This window comes from Palaemon carinicauda, chromosome 29, assembly GCF_036898095.1.
Source record: "Palaemon carinicauda isolate YSFRI2023 chromosome 29, ASM3689809v2, whole genome shotgun sequence".
Taxonomy (NCBI): Eukaryota; Metazoa; Arthropoda; class Malacostraca; order Decapoda; family Palaemonidae; genus Palaemon; species Palaemon carinicauda.
In genome coordinates this window covers 87,223,013-87,243,012 of record NC_090753.1, presented here as the reverse complement: position 1 = coordinate 87,243,012, position 20,000 = coordinate 87,223,013, and the positions used below count along the sequence as shown (strand labels likewise).

General features: G+C 46.1%; 1 protein-coding gene across 1 annotated transcript in view; it reads right to left on the bottom strand.

Annotated features, from left to right (window-relative positions):
• The window catches only part of LOC137622854 (glutamate receptor ionotropic, delta-2-like), a 28,259-nt gene that overhangs the window by 6,303 nt on the left and 1,956 nt on the right, over nt 1-20,000 (bottom strand). Inside the window, exons 2-6 of the mRNA XM_068353429.1 lie at nt 11,061-11,182; nt 10,121-10,349; nt 9,342-9,487; nt 8,803-8,901; nt 8,343-8,509 (exon numbers count right to left, since the gene is read on the bottom strand). Coding sequence (XP_068209530.1) covers nt 8,343-8,509; nt 8,803-8,901; nt 9,342-9,487; nt 10,121-10,349; nt 11,061-11,182 — 763 coding nt within the window. The remainder of the gene's footprint in view (nt 1-8,342; nt 8,510-8,802; nt 8,902-9,341; nt 9,488-10,120; nt 10,350-11,060; nt 11,183-20,000) is intronic.

The following is a 20,000-nucleotide window of genomic DNA, read 5'->3' as shown; positions in this document are numbered from 1 at the left end:
AGAAAAGAAGGGTGGGTCCATTAGGACGTCATGGCCATCTCACCCAAAAATAGATTTTTCGCTTCGCTCAAAATCCGATTTTTGGGCTCAAGCCATGACGTCCTAATGGAAGCATACCAGAGAAATAATGTATCTGTGGTTTTGTGGTAGTGCCTTAACCTTGGGGCAATATTTCCACGGCCAAAAGGGTCAATTGAGACAAATGATGTTACCGTTATCCGTCATCATCACTAAGCATAACAATGTTAGTGCTTCCTGCCCCCTGCAGGGAAGAGTCATTTTTAGACGTAGGAAAAGGGCCTCAAGGTAGCATATATTGTATGAACAAACATAAGTATACACTGAGAATACAACCGGTCTCAAGGATTGTATATATTGCGGAACCAATATCAGTGTCCCCATCCATTGATTGTAAGCATACAATGATATGAGAAATACTTACATGAGTAAGTTAAGGAACTCTGGTATTTTAAAACATGCAATTGTTGGGCGAATTAGGACGCAACTGCATTTTAATAGACATTTATTCCTAATAAATGACTACATGCTAAATGAATGTAGCATGATAAGGAAATTATACGAGAGACATACACAGAAAATAATGTTCCCCTTTTAGAAAGGGGGAAATGATGAGTGCCACTCTCAAACTGAAGAAAAGCTCTTTTAACAAGACTTTTCTTTATAATTTCTGTACATGAAATAGTCTAACAACACTGTGTACTATGTACACACGGCACTAGGGGTATCCGTATAATTTCACACCTGAGATTCTGAACAGATTTAGTGTTACCTTGGCAACACTTATTCAAATGGAGGTCACACGAAAATTGCTGACCCCTTCTCCTTTTAATTGATAGTCCCAATCAATTTACTGTTCATCGCAGAGCTAGACGACAGGGTCCAAATAGCACCTGCCGCCACCACATATTGCTTCACTCCATAGATTTGCTTAGTATAGTGTCTGTAAGACGCATTGGACAACCTCCGATCAGTAGGTGAACGAAGAGGCTGAAGTCCACACACTGAAAGGTTCAGTGATGAAGCAACTTTCCTCGGATCTTTTATCTGCAGGAGTACTGTCAGGATCCGCTCCGCGAAAAAGGTAGGTGAGCTTCGCCCTCAGTTGTAGTGGATAGTTTGATCCAAAGTTTTCTCCTGTAAAGAGCTGTTCCTCCTGAAATCTGAAGTTCTATGAAGATAGACCTTAGACGCTCTAGCAGACCTAGAGACACATCTTCCTTCAGAGGGCAGATTCTCCAGGAGCCCCACCTCTTAGTAGGTAGGACGTCTTTAATGAGAAAGGTTAGATCAGAAAGAGATGCAGTTCTCTCACTTAATGTGGCCCTCAGGATAGGGCCACTATTACACTAACTCTAGTCCCAGAGGCTATAGCGAACCGAAAAAATAACCTTTTAGGTTAGATGGTTGAGGGAACAATCCTCATTGTTCACAGGTGAGGCATAATGTAGGACCTTGTCCAAAGACCATTAGATGGGCTTTAGTGGCGTTGCGGGCCTAAGCCTGCACATGTTATCGGGAATCTATTAAAGATTCCAATCGTTAGATCCATTTAAAGGGCATATAGACGAGGTCTAGTCGAGGTTGACTTGCACAGAGATAATGGTCCATGGATCCAAAGATCCCATTAAGTGACCTCTCTCGCAAAGTCGGCCATACCCTTGGTGCTTACTCAAGGGTTTATATGGAGACAAGGCCGAAGAACTAGCATTCTCATAGTATTCAAGGATACACTGCCTCCTTCCTCAAAGGCCAACGTGCTGTCGGCCGCCAGACCCTGAATATAGGGGTGGACAGAGAAGGACAGGCAGAAGATCATGAGATTGTTTTTGGGCCCGTTTGCTTTACAAAACAATTTACTTTCCCAAGAAGACTCGTATTGTCTTCTCGTTGACAAGACTTGTATTCTTCTAGGAATTCTATTTTGCCCTTAAAATCCCAGTCTTTTTCCTAACCGTTAAGGGCAAGGAATTCGTAAAATGAAGGGATCAGGTGTACTGTGATAAATAGAAGGCAGAAAACTTCTGAACCTCCTGGATAATCCTAGGTGCATAACTAGGACTAGCCTCAGCCACAGTTCCTTCATTGCAGGGAACGGGATGTTCTTGGGCTTTCTGGGAGCCAATAGAGCCCCTCTTCCTTGGAAGGGTCTCAGCATGTAGAGGGCCTTCTGGAGGAAATTTTGATGGGCTGAATAGGAATTCTAAGTCCATCACTTCTAATGTAGAGACATGATGTCTGTTACCTTCATTAGAGGGTCCTCGTATGGGACTAAATAACGAGATAGTATCTTGATAACGCTCATGATGAAGAGAACGATCTGCAGCTCGGGGACTTGTCCCTTTCTGGGAGGGAATGGGTCTGCGTCCGTGTACCATTCCAACTCTAATGGGTGGAACCCGAGAAGAGCATCCGCTGTCACCTTGCGGATCATATATAAACGAGCTGCTGATAGGCGCCATTCCCTTAAGGAAGGGATGGCTAGCATTCCCTGATGAAATGAGACGTCCCTTATCCTCGACAGTTTTGACGCCTCATTATCGCTTCGATGCTCCAGATCAACCTGAGGAGGTCCGATCTGTGTGGAGAGAGTTTATCCACCCATTACAGGGCTAAAATGGCCTACGGGTCCGTGGCCTTTGGTCATTGTAGGGTAAGCGGAGAGGGAATGACCATCATTGGTCCTATTAGATCTCTTCGAGCGTTTGATGCGTATCTTCTCCAGCCTCTTAGCGCATCTTATAGTTGTGCACGTAGCACTGGGTCTGTCATCATCGTGAACTGGAGAGAGTTCGAAACTCCTCCCTGTTAGCGTTATGGAATCCTGACAGGATTACCATAGTCTCTTGACAGACCTTGCGATCTCCTTTTACATCCCCAGGGGAAAAGGGGGCGTTAGGGTGACTACAGGTTTCAATGATTTTTTAAAACATTGAAGCCCCTGAGCTGGAGAGAATCGAGATTCTATTGTTTGCATCCTCAATGTTCCAGGGCCGGATCATCTCCATGGATGCTCATAGACAGTAATTTCGGGTGCTGCCCACCCCAGCCTGTCGTCCAGGGCCATCGTTGCCTGAACTCTTTCTAGGCTTGGTTTCGCTTGACTGTGTCTGCTAATTCCGTAAGGATCCCAGGACTGAAACTAGTCCGACGAGAATCTCGTCCAGGATATACGTTATCTTCCATAACTTGGATCCTAGGTAGGAGGGGAGGGGGTGACTGACTGGAAGTTGCTGATAGACATCTTCCAGGGCTGGCTAGATTGTCAACACCCCTTACTGAATAGGGTCCTTATGTTCAGAAGGATTATCATTCTGAACTTGCTGTTCTATTGGAACCTGTTGCGTGGCGCCAAGTCCAGAATGACTCAGAGATTTCTTGAGTCTTTCATGTGAACACTAAACTGCCTTCATTGGAAATCGATGGACTCTACTTTCCTCACCGCTAGTATGCTCTAGAGCTTTAAGGTATACTCTTCTAGGGGGAATTTGAATATAAGAAGAGTTGAGGAAAGGATGGTGGAGGTATGTCCATTTCCATTCTAGTCTCATCTTGGTCAGGCCTTGGACTCCAGTGATCAAAGGTCCGACGATCCAGGAGGAACTTCCCTCCTACCAGAAGCGTCTGTTTGCTTCGCTTGATCCGAAGGTGTATAAATCTGACTGTCTGTGGAACAACGGTCATTGTAACTGTGGGATGCAGTTTAACATCCTAGGGAGAACTAAGAAACCCTTCCGTTCTCCTTTCAGGCCATACCTGACTGTTCGCCTATATCAGCTTTTCAGTGTTTCACTGTAATAGAAGATTCCTTTCTATTGTATAAAGCTTAGGATAAGTACGCTGGAAAGAGGAGAGACACAGACGTGTAAATCCTTCCAGCCAACTGCTGCGGTCTTCCTAATTATTGATTCTAGGGCATCCCCTTTCAAGTAGAGGCCGATGGAAGATTCTAGTCCATAAGGCTAGAGTAGCGCCCTACATCCGGGGAATTAATAATGAGAATCAAGAGGCTGATGAAGCATCAGCGTAAGGAAGAAGGGGGGGGGGGGGTGTGGATCCCCCAAATCAGGTAGGTCTCAGCAAGGGGTTGTGCTTAGAAGCACAACGTACTGGAAAACCATTCTATTGTATGGTTATGTACCAAGGATTTCTGTCTGCGATATGGTCCTAAACTGCAGGTGTACAGGGTATTGTATACCCCTATACAACTGACCTGTTACCGTCAAGGCTAGTGCTTGGGGGTAAGTTAATTGGCACAGTACTTCAGTACCGATATGGCTAGCAGGTCTTCGACATATCAGTGATTTGTCGGCTGTCAGCGGGTCGCTGACAGACGTCACACCATCCGAGCCAGTATTCAATGTGACTGGGTAGTGGTGAAACTATACGCATAGTCAGCGGATCTCTGAACCAGAGAAGACTCCTCGGGCTGTCGGCAGACCGCTGGGAATTGGCGGGCTGTCGATTGAAGGTATACCAACTCATCTATTTGACTGAGTGGTGACCAAGGGCACACACTGCCGGCTCTTGGCGGTGGAGTCAGATGTGACAGTGAAACAATGACTGCTGTCGTTGATTTCACTACAAGGTGTGGCTTGAATGTGGAGTCTCTGCCCAGTGTTTGTCAGTCGGGGGTTCGAGTCCCGCTCAGACTCACCAATGCCGTTAGTGTCTGCAACCTCAACTTGAGAGGCAGGGTTGGGGGTTTAGACCTTAAAAACCTTTAAAAGGAGCAGTAAATCGGCATTTTTAGTAATGAGAAAGTGAAGTTTTCGGTCCAATTCCCGTAGAGTTCTCGCATTTTACGGGTTCGCAGTTGAACCGCATTTAAGAGATAACTTTCGAAACGAAACCAACCACAGTTCGACAGCTCTAGACTGCCGTCCTGCAGATTGGGGATTTTGGAAATAATATTGCTGGGGGAACCTGCATATATTATGTCCGTGAAAATGCTCATCTTTATAACTGCGGAAGACTGCAATGCATCATCTGGTGTCCCTCCTGTAAGGAAGGGAGAACAGAAAGGAGTATTCAATTGATTATCGCATCGATAGGCAATTTGCAAAGTTGTCTTTTGACAAAATAGCTTAGGACAGAAAGCTAAAAGAGATAGTGGGAGACACATACCCGTGTATCCCTTGTGAGCCAATGCTGTTACTTCTCCTCAGTCTTAAGGAAATTCCTCCAACCGGGGAATTCCCTGAAGAAAAGGGGGCTCGAACACCTAGGTGTAAGGAAGTGTACATGCACTGTCCCCTTCTATGCTTAACGCTGTGAGGTAAGGAGGATTGATACACAATCAGAGTATCGAAGGAATGTCATTCTTTCGAAATAGGAGTGGTAACAGCAGAAGCTCGCATCCAAGATATGTTGATTAGAAATTAAAAGACATATATTTGTCTATCCCAACCCATCTATTCGCTGCAACCTCCCTTACAATATTAAATCAGGAAGTTTCCTGAACAGGGAAACTCAGGGATAAGGGCTCTCCCCTTTAGGGGTTAGAGGCGTCACACCACCGGCCCTTTACGAAATTTAATATTGCAGGGTAAATAGAAACTGATTTCAAATCAGAATATTGATGAAATATTCCATCAATATAGAATTGGGTTCAGCAAATATCTAGATAGGGACACCCAATATATATTGGAAATAACTACTAGTATAATCTATACGTTAGTTATCCATCTGCCGTATTTACTATACCGCAAATATACTGACTACCTGTATAGACCTATACCGTAGTTCAGTCGGCAGAAAATAAAAGACATATACTTATGCATCCCAACCAATCTATTTGCTGTGACCTCCCGTACAATATTAAATCAGGGAGTTTCTTGATCAGGGAAACTCAGGGATAAGGGCTCTCCCCTATAGGGGTTAGAGGTGTCACACCACCAGCCCTTTACGAAATTCAATATTACAGGGTAAATGGAAACTGATTTCAAATCAGAATATTGATGAAATATTAATCCATCAATATAGAATTGGGTTCAGCAAATATCTGGGCAGGGATACCCAAGATATATTGGAAATAACTACTAGTATAATATATACGATAGTTATTCATCTGCTGTATATACTATACTGCAATTATACTGATTACCTGTATAGACATATACTGTAGTTCAGCCGGAATATTGCCGGATTAGCTAGCTATTGTCGGAGCATCTAGCAAGCTAGAAAGGAGAGAGAGAGAGAGAGAAAGCATGGAGTGAAGGCTATCTATTACTGTATATGTATACAGTAATAAAAGATGTGAAAGTCTAATTTTAATGCCTTTCTCCGAAAAGAAGGTTCACTTCCATTTAGCCATAGTACTATTGCCGGCTTACTACTGTAGGCCAGCCTCCGGCAGCACGAGTACAGTCGGCATACTACCTACTGAGTCAGTATCTATCTGTGCCAGTCTACTGCCGGCCAGAACAATACGCCGACAACAGAAACTGTGGCTAGCAGTTCAAGGGAGAACTGGAGAACCTTGGTGACAAAAGGGGCCTCCCATCCACAGCCGCCAAAGCCGCTGGAAGCCGGCAGTCGCCGACAGCCGTCATGGCCGTTGGCAGTCGGCAGTCGCCGACAGCTGATGACTGAGGAGGGGGGGGGGGGGGTCTGGGCGGCCCCGGAAACCCACCTGCAATGGTAAGGTTGCAGGACTCCAGCACAGGAAAGACAATGGCTCGGCCATCGTAAAAGAACAGAGAGGGGAGGGGAAAGGGTCCTATATGAGGTATAGGAGGGACCGACAATGTTGCCGGATCTACACACCTCGAAGAAACTCTGTTTCAGTACCGGCACGACCACAAGCGGCAGGAGAATCATTTATTCTCCAGCTTAGGAGGTGCTAATACAGTTAAGGGGACGGCAGCTCATGCCGTTCCTCTCAACAAGGGAGAAACAGAGTTCCAATGCCGGCGCCATCCTAGGCCACAAGAGTATACGACTCTATAGCCTAGGGTCGGCGAGCATAGGACTAGTCTACTAGACCACAGGGAGAAGGTGGCGGTAACATTCGACCACTTCAGGTGTAGTCTAGGGAGGGCTAGCCTCCTATGCCGGTAGTTCCGACGGCAAGGGAATGCAATCACCCCGCCGACCGACTGCCGACAAAGACTAAATACTCTGAGGTTCTGATCGAATCCCAAAACTTGCCGACGGCCGTTAAGGTATGAGACAGAAAACTCTAGGCTAGTCATGCCTGAATTAGAAATTCAAGGCCGACGCAGAGAGTTGTAGCCTAAGGCTACTCTCAGAGGGAAGAGAGATTACCCATAAATCTCTAGTGAGATTGATGATGGTTAATATAATTCCAGGAGATATCGATCTCCAGGAATGATAACCAATACACAAGGGTAACCGGGGAAATGACGTAAGTATATGTTGTCTAGGTTATGTTACCCAGACATGACGAGATTTCGGTTACCTAAATCACCAAAACTCTGACATATACGATCGCCACGGAAAGGGAAAAATATGCTTATAGATATCTTTACAATATATAATGCCTAAATAGCTTTCATAACAATGAATAAGCTATTTACACCGGAATATCGTTCTGCTAACTAAATAGCACATGTACAAAGAACGACAGCGCCATGGCGACACCGGCGATCGGCAAAGATCCGCACACAAGAAATACACAATTTCATTGCGAGGCTGGAACTAAATTACATATTGTAAAGAATCAGTACTCAACTTTCTAGATGGAGAAAGAAGCCGTAGAAGCATAAAGATTCCCAGAAATCGATCGGAAATGTCAGATCGACAGGGAACACCACCGTAGCGAGTCGCTACAGATAAAGGAATGACCGCCAGAGGGAGTTGGCGCGGTTTTGATACGATTGTAGTAGGGGAACCAGGGTAATCTTTGTTGCGGTTACCCTTCTATTCTGCCACGTTTTCCCCCTAGAGCCTAGAGACGTAAAGGCTATTCGGGGTGCAGATTGCCATGTGGCGTGTCAAGAATACGTCCCCTGATGATATACGATACCCTTGAGAGTAATCTTAAAGGTACTCGCGCCAGAAGTTAGAATTCTGTGAAACCTTTGGTTTGATTCTCTGGGAATATCACTGTAGTCATATATACCCTTCGGAAGCTACTAAAGGAACCTTCCATTAGGATGTCATGGCTTGAGCCCCCCCCCCAAAAAAATATATATATATATATATATATATATATATATATATATATATATATATATATATATCTAAGATTTTCCACTTGTCGTAATAATAATAATAATAATAATAATAATAATAATATCTTGTTCAGTATAACAGGCCAAGCACTGCAGTTACCTTGCCTAACAAAGAGTAAAACTCACAGTCTGTTGAAGGTAGATGTAAAGGGAGCTCCTTGGAAACAAGCCATTCCATAATACTGTGGTGCGAAGGAGTCTCTGGCAAAGTAGTACCTTCGAATTCCTCTCTCCATGGCTAGATACCTTGAGCTTAGCTGACCGTTGATGAGAACTAGTTTGTTATCGAGAATCTGAAAGAAGATTAGATGACAGTATATACTGTTTAATTTCTTTCAATGCTGACATTTTCTTAGCCTGTTGGCTTTCTGTTTTTATTGCGAGTTTCAAAGAACAATGACTAATGGTGTCTTCATTTATGAAGACAAACTCCTATCTTTTGGCAATCGAAGGTCAGTTACACCAGACGGTAGCTTGTACAAGATTGATTAACTTTTTTAATTAAGTTTTGGTAATCCTTTAAGTGCAAGCAGAAAGACAATACTTAAGAAAATTACATGACTTGAGTAGGGTAAATAAAACTTACTCCTCCAAATGAATCGTCAGCCTTTTTGATGAATGACTTTGACTTCTCAACATGGTTGAAGAGCTTCCAAGTGTCCTTGTAGATGCCACCTGTTGCATACTTTAAAAAAACCAGAAACTATATGAGATTATGAAAGTATAGTGGTTTTTTGGTTGAGAAAAAGTTACGTACTTTTGAGTAGCATAACGTAGAGCAGACCCATTTGTTTTTTCTTCCTCCACATTAGGCTATTGTCTTTTCTGTCATGCTATTCTTGGATATGCATTCAAATACAGTAGCTTTCTTTATTTTGCTGTCCAGCCTATATTAACTTTTACTTCATAGCGCAACGGCCGGGGTTCCTGCTCCACCCCCCCCCCCCACTTGCACCTGGACACTGAAAGGCCTACCTAGCCCTGGCACCAGGTTGTATGGCCAAAATTGTAAAGTAGAATACAGTACTGTAGACCAACACTGAGCAGACTCTTGCCGATTTAGTAATGCGCACTTGAGATGAGGGAAGGCTAATTTGCCTCCCATAATTTTCCCATCAAACTTACCTTGAATATGTGCTCGTTGCTGCTGTCTTCAGTCACGACCAAAGTAAATCCGTCCTTGATAGCAACTGGAAGGTCGGTCAGTCCGTTAATAGGTTTCTCAAAGGCTGGGATTACCAGGGCTGCTGTCAGCATGCCAGAGTAGAGAACTGGGAACGATGGAATGGTATGAAATGTTTGGGATGAGATTCATTGATTTTTTCAAGGAGGAGATTTTAACATCTTCAGTACAGTACCATTTCTGCTATAGATTTTAAGCATTATCAAGTCATATCTCTGAAAGTTACAATGTATGATATCTGAGGACTATGAAGCGGGAAGTAGAAGATGATGAATGGAGAAGTAATTAGTTAAAAGCTCAAGATAGAGACGACTGGCAAAATCTAACCGAGGCCCTTTGTGTCAATAGGCATAGGAGATGATGATGATGATAATCATATCTGCACCGGCCACAGCACAGCAGTCTTAGCTGAATAGAGTATAATGCATGTAGCTATGTATAGTTACAACGTTGTTAGTTACAGTATTAATATTTGGGTAGCTTATATTGCGTACAATCCACGAGCTGTAATGCATATAACGTAAGTATGTGTTGCAGATAGCGAAAAAATTACTACTCAATAATCTAGATCAACTACCATCTTGGCAACATGCATTCATTCTCGAATAAAACTATGAATGCTCACCAACTCTCTCTAATACACCACACCCATACAAAAAGAGCTAATGACCTCATATAGCCCATCATCACTTTGAATTCTGACAAAAACAAAGGTTCATACCTGATATAAGGAAGCTGAATATAGACCAAAACAGAAAGGTCACTTTATGAGACCATGATTTAAGGTCGATCAGGTTGTCCTGCCTCATCAGGGACCGGAATGAACCGAAGACTGAGTCTCCTGTTTTGAGCCGCTGGCACTTCTCGGTGCCTTGTTGGAGGTCGAGCCAATCCTGTGCCTTTATTATGAAGCCGGTGACCACTACGGAGATGGCGATGCTTAACCAAACCTGTTGTATAGATAGATATGGTTTTCATTTTGATGGATCATTGTTCTTGCTTAAATGTGACTCACAACAGTCGACTATCAACCGAACACCCAATCAAGAGGTCCATTTTCTATTAAAAGTTGATTGCTAGGTATTTAAACTGGGTGGAATCTTGTTTTGTAAATTCTTACAGCTAAGTGAAGTGGTTGGGGGCCAGGTTGTGAGACCAGGAATGAGGGACAACCTACCAAACATTAGCAATGTGCTTCACCTCTCAAGTTTGTGCATGTGTGTATCAGGGAGTGGTTATATTTTACACATTTTTCCTTTGAAGGTGCCATCCTTCAGTTCTTATCAAGAAAATTAGCATTTAATTCATTTATGGTTTGACCCCGGTTCGTTCCCCTCCCCCATATCATTGATACCCCATTGTCCTCAGTTTATTGTCCCGGACAACCTACCAAACGTTGGTAAAGTGCTTCACCTTTGTGTATGTGTGTATCAGGGAGTGGTTATATTTTACACATTTTTCCTTTGAAGGGGTAACTTCACAAGGTGCCATCCTTCAGTTCTTATCAAGAAAATTAGCATTTAATTCATTTATGGTTTGACCCCGGTTCGTTCCCCTTCCCCCATATCATTTATGCCTCTTTCTCTCAGTTTATCGTCCCATTGGGCTCCCAGGGAATAGATAAAAATAAGAAGAAGAAATGTAAACTTCATAGGTCATACCACTGAAGTGAATGGAGAAACTGCTGCTAAGGTCTTGCTTCGTTCCCTCGGGGTGCGGGAGACCAACGTCAGACTCTCGATGTAGTAAGGATAGGTGAAGTCGATGACTCCTTCTCGTGCACCTGTTTTAGGAGAGAGAGAGAGAGAGAGAGAGAGAGAGAGAGAGAGAGAGAGAGAGAGAGAGAGAGAGAGAGAGAGAGAGAGAGATTTACATTAGTATATAGTATATAATTTTCAGGCAAACTAGATGTACCTCCGACTAGACTTTACCAAATTTTAGATAACATTTAGAAATTACTATAAATACAAAATAGTGACATTTGCTTAACTATACAGCATTTACAAGACAAATTTTGTTCATTTTTATTCAGATTTTACTAATTTTAAGATTAATGTGACGTGAGAAGTACGTAACTTGGAAAAAAAATGTTTGAATAGTAGATCCTAGATTTTATTTAATGGAAATTGAGGCTTGATAATAATTGGGCAAAATAATTAAATTATGAAAGAAAATAATGCTGCATATCATGCCTATTTTAAGTAAATAGGAATATATTCTACACTAATACTAAGACCGAAATTCTATACATACTACTGATATAAGATTAACTAATTTCATAATAGTTTAAAGAAATTAAGATGGACTATGTAATAATTTCAGAAAATGTGAGGAAAATTATCATTTGGTAAAATCATGGAAGTTTTGTCTTCGCCTTTTATTTAATTTAAGGAAATCAGATTATTTTTCTATATAGGCTATCTATTCTTTTTTAAGATATTTTAAGATAATTGCCATGAAGGATTTATCAATTTAATTTTAAGAAACTTGTGGGCTTCATCCAGGGGTGGAAGAAATAACGGATTTTGAGCGAAGCGAAAAATCTATTTTTGGGTGAGATAGCCATGGCGTCCTGATGGAAGGTTCCTTTTTGGTAGCTTCCTTGGGTATATAACTACTAGATATTCCCAGTAAATTTAACCACAGGTTATCACAGAATTCTAACTTCTGGAGCGAGTATCCTAAAGGTTTCCCTTTAAGACATCGTATATCAACAGGGGACGCATGTATTAACGCGCCACATAGCTATCTGCACCCCACATAGAGTTAACACTTCGATGTGTAGGGGCGGAGAATAGCTGGGGAGCCGTTCCACAGCTAATCTCGTCCGTGGCTACTTTTGGTACTCGAGACGTAAACAAACGGGTGCCATTGCTAAATGATGTCACGTCCGTCCTCATCCTGAAGCCAGTTGCTTGCCGATCACCATGATACAGCAGGACAGGGTGGGACCTGGAAAAACTGGACGAAGTAGCAGGGAGGGTCCATCAGGACGCCATGGCTATCTCACCCAAAAATAGATTTTTCGCTTCGCTCAAAATCCGTTTTTTGGGCTCAAGCCATGGCGTCCTGATGGAAGAATACCAGAGAATCAATGTATCGTGGTAGATTTTCCCCTTTTTAGTGTAAGTGCCGAGGGCTTTGAACAGGTTAGCATAGTAATCTCAATAGAGGAACCGTAGGGAAGAGAACTTCCTGCCCCCCTGGCAGTGAAGTCCCAACGGACCATGCTGAAGATCAAAGTGGTCATTGAAGGGCTACCCACCTTGCTGGGAGAACATGAAGAACTCGGAGACAAGACTGAATGGGTGGTATTCATATAGGAACATTCTCAAAAGCAGACAAGTGGTGGTTAGGCACTGTATGTGAAGAGAGAGAATCGTCTGGTCTCGAAGGCATGATGTAAGTAAGTATTCGGGTAGGAATATTACATTGCAGAGGTGAGTATATAATAAGGATTGAATCCTTAGTAATCTTCATCGTATATAAGAGGAAGGGGATAATAAATCTATGACAGTCATGTAGTTCATAGTATAAGTAGGAGCGGATTGAGACGCACAAGTAATAAAATAGAAATTTTATTTCACAATTGCAGAATATGGTAATTAAATGTAATAAGTATGTAAAAGTAATTTACAACAAATTATAATGTACATAGTAATGAAAGACTTGCTCTTGAATCTGAAAGAGAATTTCAAATTATTAGTAGGCACTCGTTCCAGAGGAACCTCAGTCTTTAAAAAGGAAACACATCATGCTCTAGGCATGCGGCACTCATGTGACGACTATGACATTTCACCTGGGAGAAGAACAGTATATGAAAAGCACTAAGTGTCTTTGAAATCACTACGTATCACACGAGGGTCAACATAGGCACCCGAGGAGTTAGAGTCCCAAGTAACTCACTGTTCTATGCAGAGTTAGGTGCAGGTTTCATAACACTACCTGCGGCTACCACAAAATGTTTGACTTCATGCACTTGTTTCGCATAATGTTTGAAGAAAACACGCGAGGATTTCCAGCCTGTGAAACTCTTAAGGCTTTCAATATCCATACTCTGAAAGAAATTCAGAGACGATGCAACTTTTCTAGGATCGTGACCTGCGGGTGTACTGTCAGGATCCGCTCTGCGAATGAAGTAGGTGATTTTCGCTCGTAGTTGTTTCAGTGACAGGTCGCTGCCCGATGTTTCTCCTTTGAAGAGTTGGCCTCCACCAAAGTCAGAAGTTCTACGAAGATAGACCTTGAGGCTCTCTACTGGACATAGAGAGGCATCTTCTTTCAGGGGGCAGATTCTCCAAGGGCCCCATCTTTTGGTGGGTAGTTCGTTTTTGGCGAGAAACGTCGGATCTGGGAAGAGGGTAAGGTCTCCTGAATCTGTAAACAGAATGTGACCCTCGTCCCTTGATAATGCCACTATTTCGCTGACTCGGGCTCCTGAGGCAAGAGCAAAAAGAAAAATAACTTTTTGAGTCAGATCTTTGAGAGGGCACGAATCATTGTCCAAGTTGGAGGCAAAATGGAGCACCTTGTCCAGGGACCAGGAGATCGGTTTTGGTGGGGGTGCTGGGCGTAGACGAGCACATGCCTTCGGCAGTTTATTGAAGATGTCGTTGGACAGATCAAAGATCAATCTGGAAGGCGTACATTAGTGGTCTAGTCAAGGCCGATTTGCAAGTAGCAATCGTGTTGGCTGCCAAACCTTGTCCATGAAGGTGAATGAAGAAGGACATGCAAAAATCGATGGTGATTTCCGTAGGATTTTTTGCCTTGACGAATGAGACCCATTTTCTCCAGGATGATTCGTATTGCCGTCGTGTGGATTCGGTCTTGTATTCCTCGAGGAAGTCGAGACTCTTCTTTGATATCCCGAACCTTTTCTTCACGGCTAGGGAGAGAAAATCATGAGATGAAGGTTCCTGACTTTCAATGATGAAGCGAAGACAGTCGACTTCTGTACTTGCTGGGAGAGAACTGGGCCCGGGAGAGGGATCAGCGTGGGTTGTAGCTCCAGGACTAGGGGGTACCAGTTGCTCCGAGGCCACTTGGGAGCCACTAGGCCTGCTGTTCCTTTGAAGGTTCTCAGTTTGGAGAAGACTTTCAGCAGAAGGTTGGTGGGAGGGAACAGGTAGATCTTGGACCACCTGTTCCAATCCAGTGACATGGCATCCACTGCTTCTGCCTTGGGGTCCTCGTACGGGGCCACATATCGAGGAAGTTGATTGTTGTCGCTCGTTGCGAAGAGATCGATCTGAAGTTCTGGGACTTGGTGAGAGATGAAGGAGAACGATCTTGCGTCTAGAGACCATTCCGACTCTATCGGGCTTGTCCGAGATAGAGCGTCCGCCGTCACGTTGCGGAATCCTTGTAGGTGAACTGCAGACAGGTGCCATTTCTTCTTCTCTGCCAGACGGAAGATTGTCAGAAGCACCTGATTTATCTGGGGCGATCTTGAGCCTTGGCGATTGAGACATCGAACTACCACCGAGTTGTCTAGGGTTAGACGAATATGGATCGAGGGAGGCGGGGAGAGTTTCTTCAGAGTTAGAAGGACCGCCATGGCCTCCAAGATGTTGATGTGAAACGTCTTGAATAGGGGAGACCATGTTCCTTGAGCCTGTTTTTGGTGGGAGTGACCTCCCCAACCCTCCAGTGAAGCGTCCGTGTGGATGTTGAGTGATGGAGGTGGGTGTTGAAGAGGGATGGACCTTTTCAGGGCCTTTGCTTCCGACCACGGCTTTAGGAGCAGCCGAAGTCTGTTTGGGCTTGTCCGAGATAGAGCGTCCGCCGTCACGTTGCGGAATCCTTGTAGGTGAACTGCAGACAGGTGCCATTTCTTCTTCTCTGCCAGACGGAAGATTGTCAGAAGCACCTGATTTATCTGGGGCGATCTTGAGCCTTGGCGATTGAGACATCGAACTACCACCGAGTTGTCTAGGGTTAGACGAATATGGATCGAGGGAGGCGGGGAGAGTTTCTTCAGAGTTAGAAGGACCGCCATGGCCTCCAAGATGTTGATGTGAAACGTCTTGAATAGGGGAGACCATGTTCCTTGAGCCTGTTTTTGGTGGGAGTGACCTCCCCAACCCTCCAGCGAAGCGTCCGTGTGGATGTTGAGTGATGGAGGTGGGTGTTGAAGAGGGATGGACCTTTTCAGGGCCTTTGCTTCCGACCACGGCTTTAGGAGCAGCCGAAGTCTGTTTGGGAGCCGTCTCTTGAGGTCTCTTCGAGCGATGGACGCGGAACGTCTCCAGACTCCCGCGGCATCCTTTAGCTGTGCACGTAGCACTGGGTTTGTCACTGAGGCGAACTGTAGAGAGCCTAGAACTCGTTCCTGCTGACGTCTTGAGATCCGTTTGGATTTCAGCAGTCGCTTGACAGACCCTGCTATTTCCTTCCTTTTCTTCTGGGGAATGGAAAGGCGGTGTGACTGAAGGTTCCACTGGATTCCTAACCATTGGAACTTCTGAGCTGGAGAGAGGCGAGATTTCTTCGCGTTTATCTTGAATCCCATGTGTTCTAAGAACTGGGTAACTTTGTTGCAGGATCTTAAACAATCCTCGGGCGATGGAGCCCAGACTAGCCAGTCGTCGAGGTAGGCCATCACCTGGACGTCTCGGAGGCGAAGCTGTTGAACGATGGCGTCCGCCAGCTTTGTGAAGATCCGAGGGACCACGTTGAGGCCGAAGGGCATGGCCCTGAAGGCGTAGCTTTTCCTTTGGAGTCGAAATCCTAGGTAGGAGGAAGCGTGGTGGTTCATTGGAACGTGCCAGTAGGCATCCGCCAGGTCTATGGAGACCGTGTAGGAACCTTGAGGCAGAAGGGTCCTTATCTGTTGAAGAGTCAGCATCTTGAACTTGTTGTTCGCTATGAACTTGTTGAGGGGGGATAAGTCTAGAATGACTCTGAGCTTGTCGGAGTCCTTCTTGGGGACGCAAAACAGTCTCCCTTGGAACCTGGTTGACTTTACCCTCCTTATCACCTTCTTGTTCAAGAGATCTAGGACATATTCTTCCAGAAGGGTGGTTGATTGTTGGAAGAATTGCTGGAAGGTTGGGGGTGGTTGAGTCCAACTCCAGCCTAGACCCTTCTTGACGATGCTGTGTGCCCAGGGATCGAAGGTCCAACGATCCTGGAATTGGCGCAGTCTTCCTCCCACCGGAAGCACTTCATTGCTTCTGGTGTCCCGAGGGTTTATTGCCTCGGCCGCTAGCTCCCCTTCCTCCTCTGCCTCTGGAGGGACGGCGAGATGCGTCTCTGCCTGCACCTCTGTTTGAGCCTCTACCTTTGGGACGAAAGGTAGTCGTCTGTTGCTCGAAAGCAGGGGTGAAAACCGGCGACTGTGACAAGACCGGTTGGGTGACTAGCTGAAAGGTCTGCTGTGGCTGAGCTGCCACTTGGGGAGTAGCGGGTCCCGGAAACTGCCGTCTCTGTTGACGTTGCTGGGGTTTCTGCTTGGAGGATTTCCACTTAGGTTGAGGGCCGTCGTCCTGAGAGGATTTCCTCTTCTTCGACATGCCCCACTTGTGGAGAAGGTTCCTGTTCTCCGTGGCGGCCTTGTCGATGATCTCTTTCACAAGGGCAGAGGGAAAGAGGTGCTTACCCCAGATGTTGGAGGAAATCAGCCTCCGGGGTTCGTGTCTCACTGTGGCACTGGAGAACACGAATACACGACAGGCTCTACGAGCCTTCATGAAGCTGTACAGGTCTTTAACTACAGTCGCCAAATGCGTTTTGGCGAGCACCATGTAGTGATCGGGGACTCTAGTGTCACCGGCCATGACGTCGAGCTGTACCTGGAGGGACATGGATGTGGCGAGCCTTTCCTTCGTGTCATGTTCCCGACGAAGGAGATGGTCATTAAGTTTTGGGAGGTCTTCGTCAAACTGACGTCCAGCAACGTCAGGTTCTAGTTTCCCCACCACGAAAGTATGCTGGACATCTTTCCAGTGTCGAACATCGAGGGGAGTAATCAGGGAGAAGGGTCTGCACTCCTCCAGTGCAGGGCAAGGTTTCCCTTCTTCCACTGCCTTGTGTACCGCAGCGAAGGCCTTTTCCATGAAGGGGAGGATCGCATCATCTGGTGCGACGTAGGTAGGGTGCTTCTTGCTCAGCGCCGGAAGCTTTGAGCAGGTAAAACCCCTACTTTTAACAGCATTGGCCAGCATAGCCTGGGCCTTCGGGAGATCGAACACTATCACTTCCTTAGGTTCGGTCTCTTCTTTAGAGGCAGGTTCGGATCGAAGTCGGATGTAACAGTCCGGATAAGCCTCAAAACTCGGGAAGAATTCCACTTCTTCCAGGGCAACCGAGCCGATCTTCTCACTGACGAAGATCCTGCCCGTTGTGATAGGCATGTGCTCGGCATACCTCCAGGGCTTGGCGTGCGAACATGCCGGGAGGTCCTTAATCGAAATCCTTTTCGGCTCCTTTGAACTTCCCATGGTCCTGATGTATTCGTGTGTCTCACGGAGTTTCTTGTCCATAAGAGCTTCGAGCATACGGAACAACTCTTGGGCGCTGGATGGGATGGGGTCCAGGGTGGCGGAGGTAGACGGGAGTGATACATCTGTCGGTGTAGGAGTTGGGGCGGGGGTGGAAGGCGGAGCGACCTCTTGCTCCGACTCGGTGTATTCCACTTGGTCTTCCTCTTAGTCCAGTTCTTCGGCCATGAGGTTCCTCTCCGTGGTCTCCGACACCTCCGACATAGGTTCCGCGTTGTCGGTATCCAGGGGACACTCGTGCATGGACTGGGCCATGACTACATCGGGTTCCACCGTTATCTGGACGGTGGGGATCTGATCCTTGGGGACCACAGAGTCTGGGGATGCCTTCGGGAAAAGCAAGGCCCTCAAGTCTTCAGTGGCAAGGTATGGTCCAGTGGCGTTCTTCTGGAAGCCACGCACCCATTTGCGTAGCTTCTCTCGAGAAGCGTCCCTAACCTCCGCTGAGGGAGGATTATTGAACGCCTCGACCAGGCGGTCCTTGCAGACTGTACAGTTCTGCGGGTCCCAAAACTTCAGATCGCCTTTCTTGTTGGCGCAAGGGGCGTGGGTCCTAAACGCCGTGTGCCCATAAAAGTGCGGGCGCTTCACTGCACAGAAGCCGTGATCGCACTTCACGTACTCCTCCTGTAAGAGAAAGAGAACATGAGTATGGGGCAGTCATAAGAATGACTTATATTCTAAAGTTAAATATTAAAGGATTAATCTTTAACTTAATATTAAGTGGTATAAACAATGTGATGTTTTGAGAGTGGGCGGAAATGAAGGAGATAGACACATACTCCGTGTAACCCGCCCGGCTGGTTACCGTAACCTTATCCATAGGCAATTTGTTGTGACCGAGGGCACAGGGCAGAATTCTTCATAGATTGCCAGGGAGGCAGGGGGAATTCTAGTAGGAATTGCCAAGGATATAAAACTGGGACTGAGGCCACTCAGACCATAGAATTGGGAACGTAGACGATCCCATAGGGTAACGGTTTCCGGCAACCAGCCGTGCTAAGATACACACAGCATGCTGGAAATTTGTGATATGCAAGAAGACAGCATGGTTATTAATAGAACGGTAAGATAATACCTATCTATTTATGTAGTAAAACCATCTGGTTGCAATGTAGGGCTATCAGCATGAGATGATAGCTAGGAGAAGGGGTGCAAGTCGCTTTGACGCCTCCGGAAGGCTCCGGCAGACCGACGGCACGCCGGAGGCCGCTCCAGCAGAGTTTCTGGCATTAGGGAAGACAAATATATAAGTCAGGAGTAATGCCAGGATGGCGGCCGCCGCCACAACGGCGGAACGCCGGCGGGAAGCGGCGGGAAGCGGCGGCTCCGGCAGCCGAAAGTTGCCGGCTTGGTGACAGGGACAAGGAAGGGCTATAGCAGAACCGGACTGCCGTCAGTGGATGCCGGCACTCCGGGGGCCGGACCGATGGACGGACGACCGAAGCTAAGAGGTATGAGGGAAGGCCATCGGCTGTACGCCGACGGGAGGCGGGAGTCCCCCGGCACACGGAGGACTGACGGCTCAGGGGGCAAGGAATGTGTCACCAAGGGTGGGAGGTGGGTATCACCGACAGGGGAGGCGGCAAGGGACCGGCACCAGGACAGTGAAAGAGACAGAAGAAGGGATGTAGGGGTACGGACATGGACCCCAAGACATCCCACCTGAATGGGTGTACCCATGATAGAGTCTAGCCCTATCACCCAGTGGCAGGGGCTGCAGGCGGCCGGGAGCCAGGGTAGCCCAAGGGAGGGCTAGGGAACACTCAAGAGGGGGAGAACCCCTGCGGACAAAACGCATCCAGTGGCTAACCCCATAGGACACTATGAAGGGTATATGTACCAGAGCGGACTGCACACAGGGACTCAAGGTAGCCCTATCACTCCACCCTAAGGAGGAGTTGTAGGACAGGGGACAGATGGGTATAGACTAATCTAAGTACTGTATAGGCTAGGCCATACAAGAGATAAGTGGGGAGGGGAGAAGAAGAAGGGTCTTCTATAGGAGAGGCTCTGTACCAAAGCGGCCACCAAGGAAGGGAGGACGCTCCCTAGCCGAAGGTTAGGCAGCTTGTCTGAGAACGGTGCATGGGTACC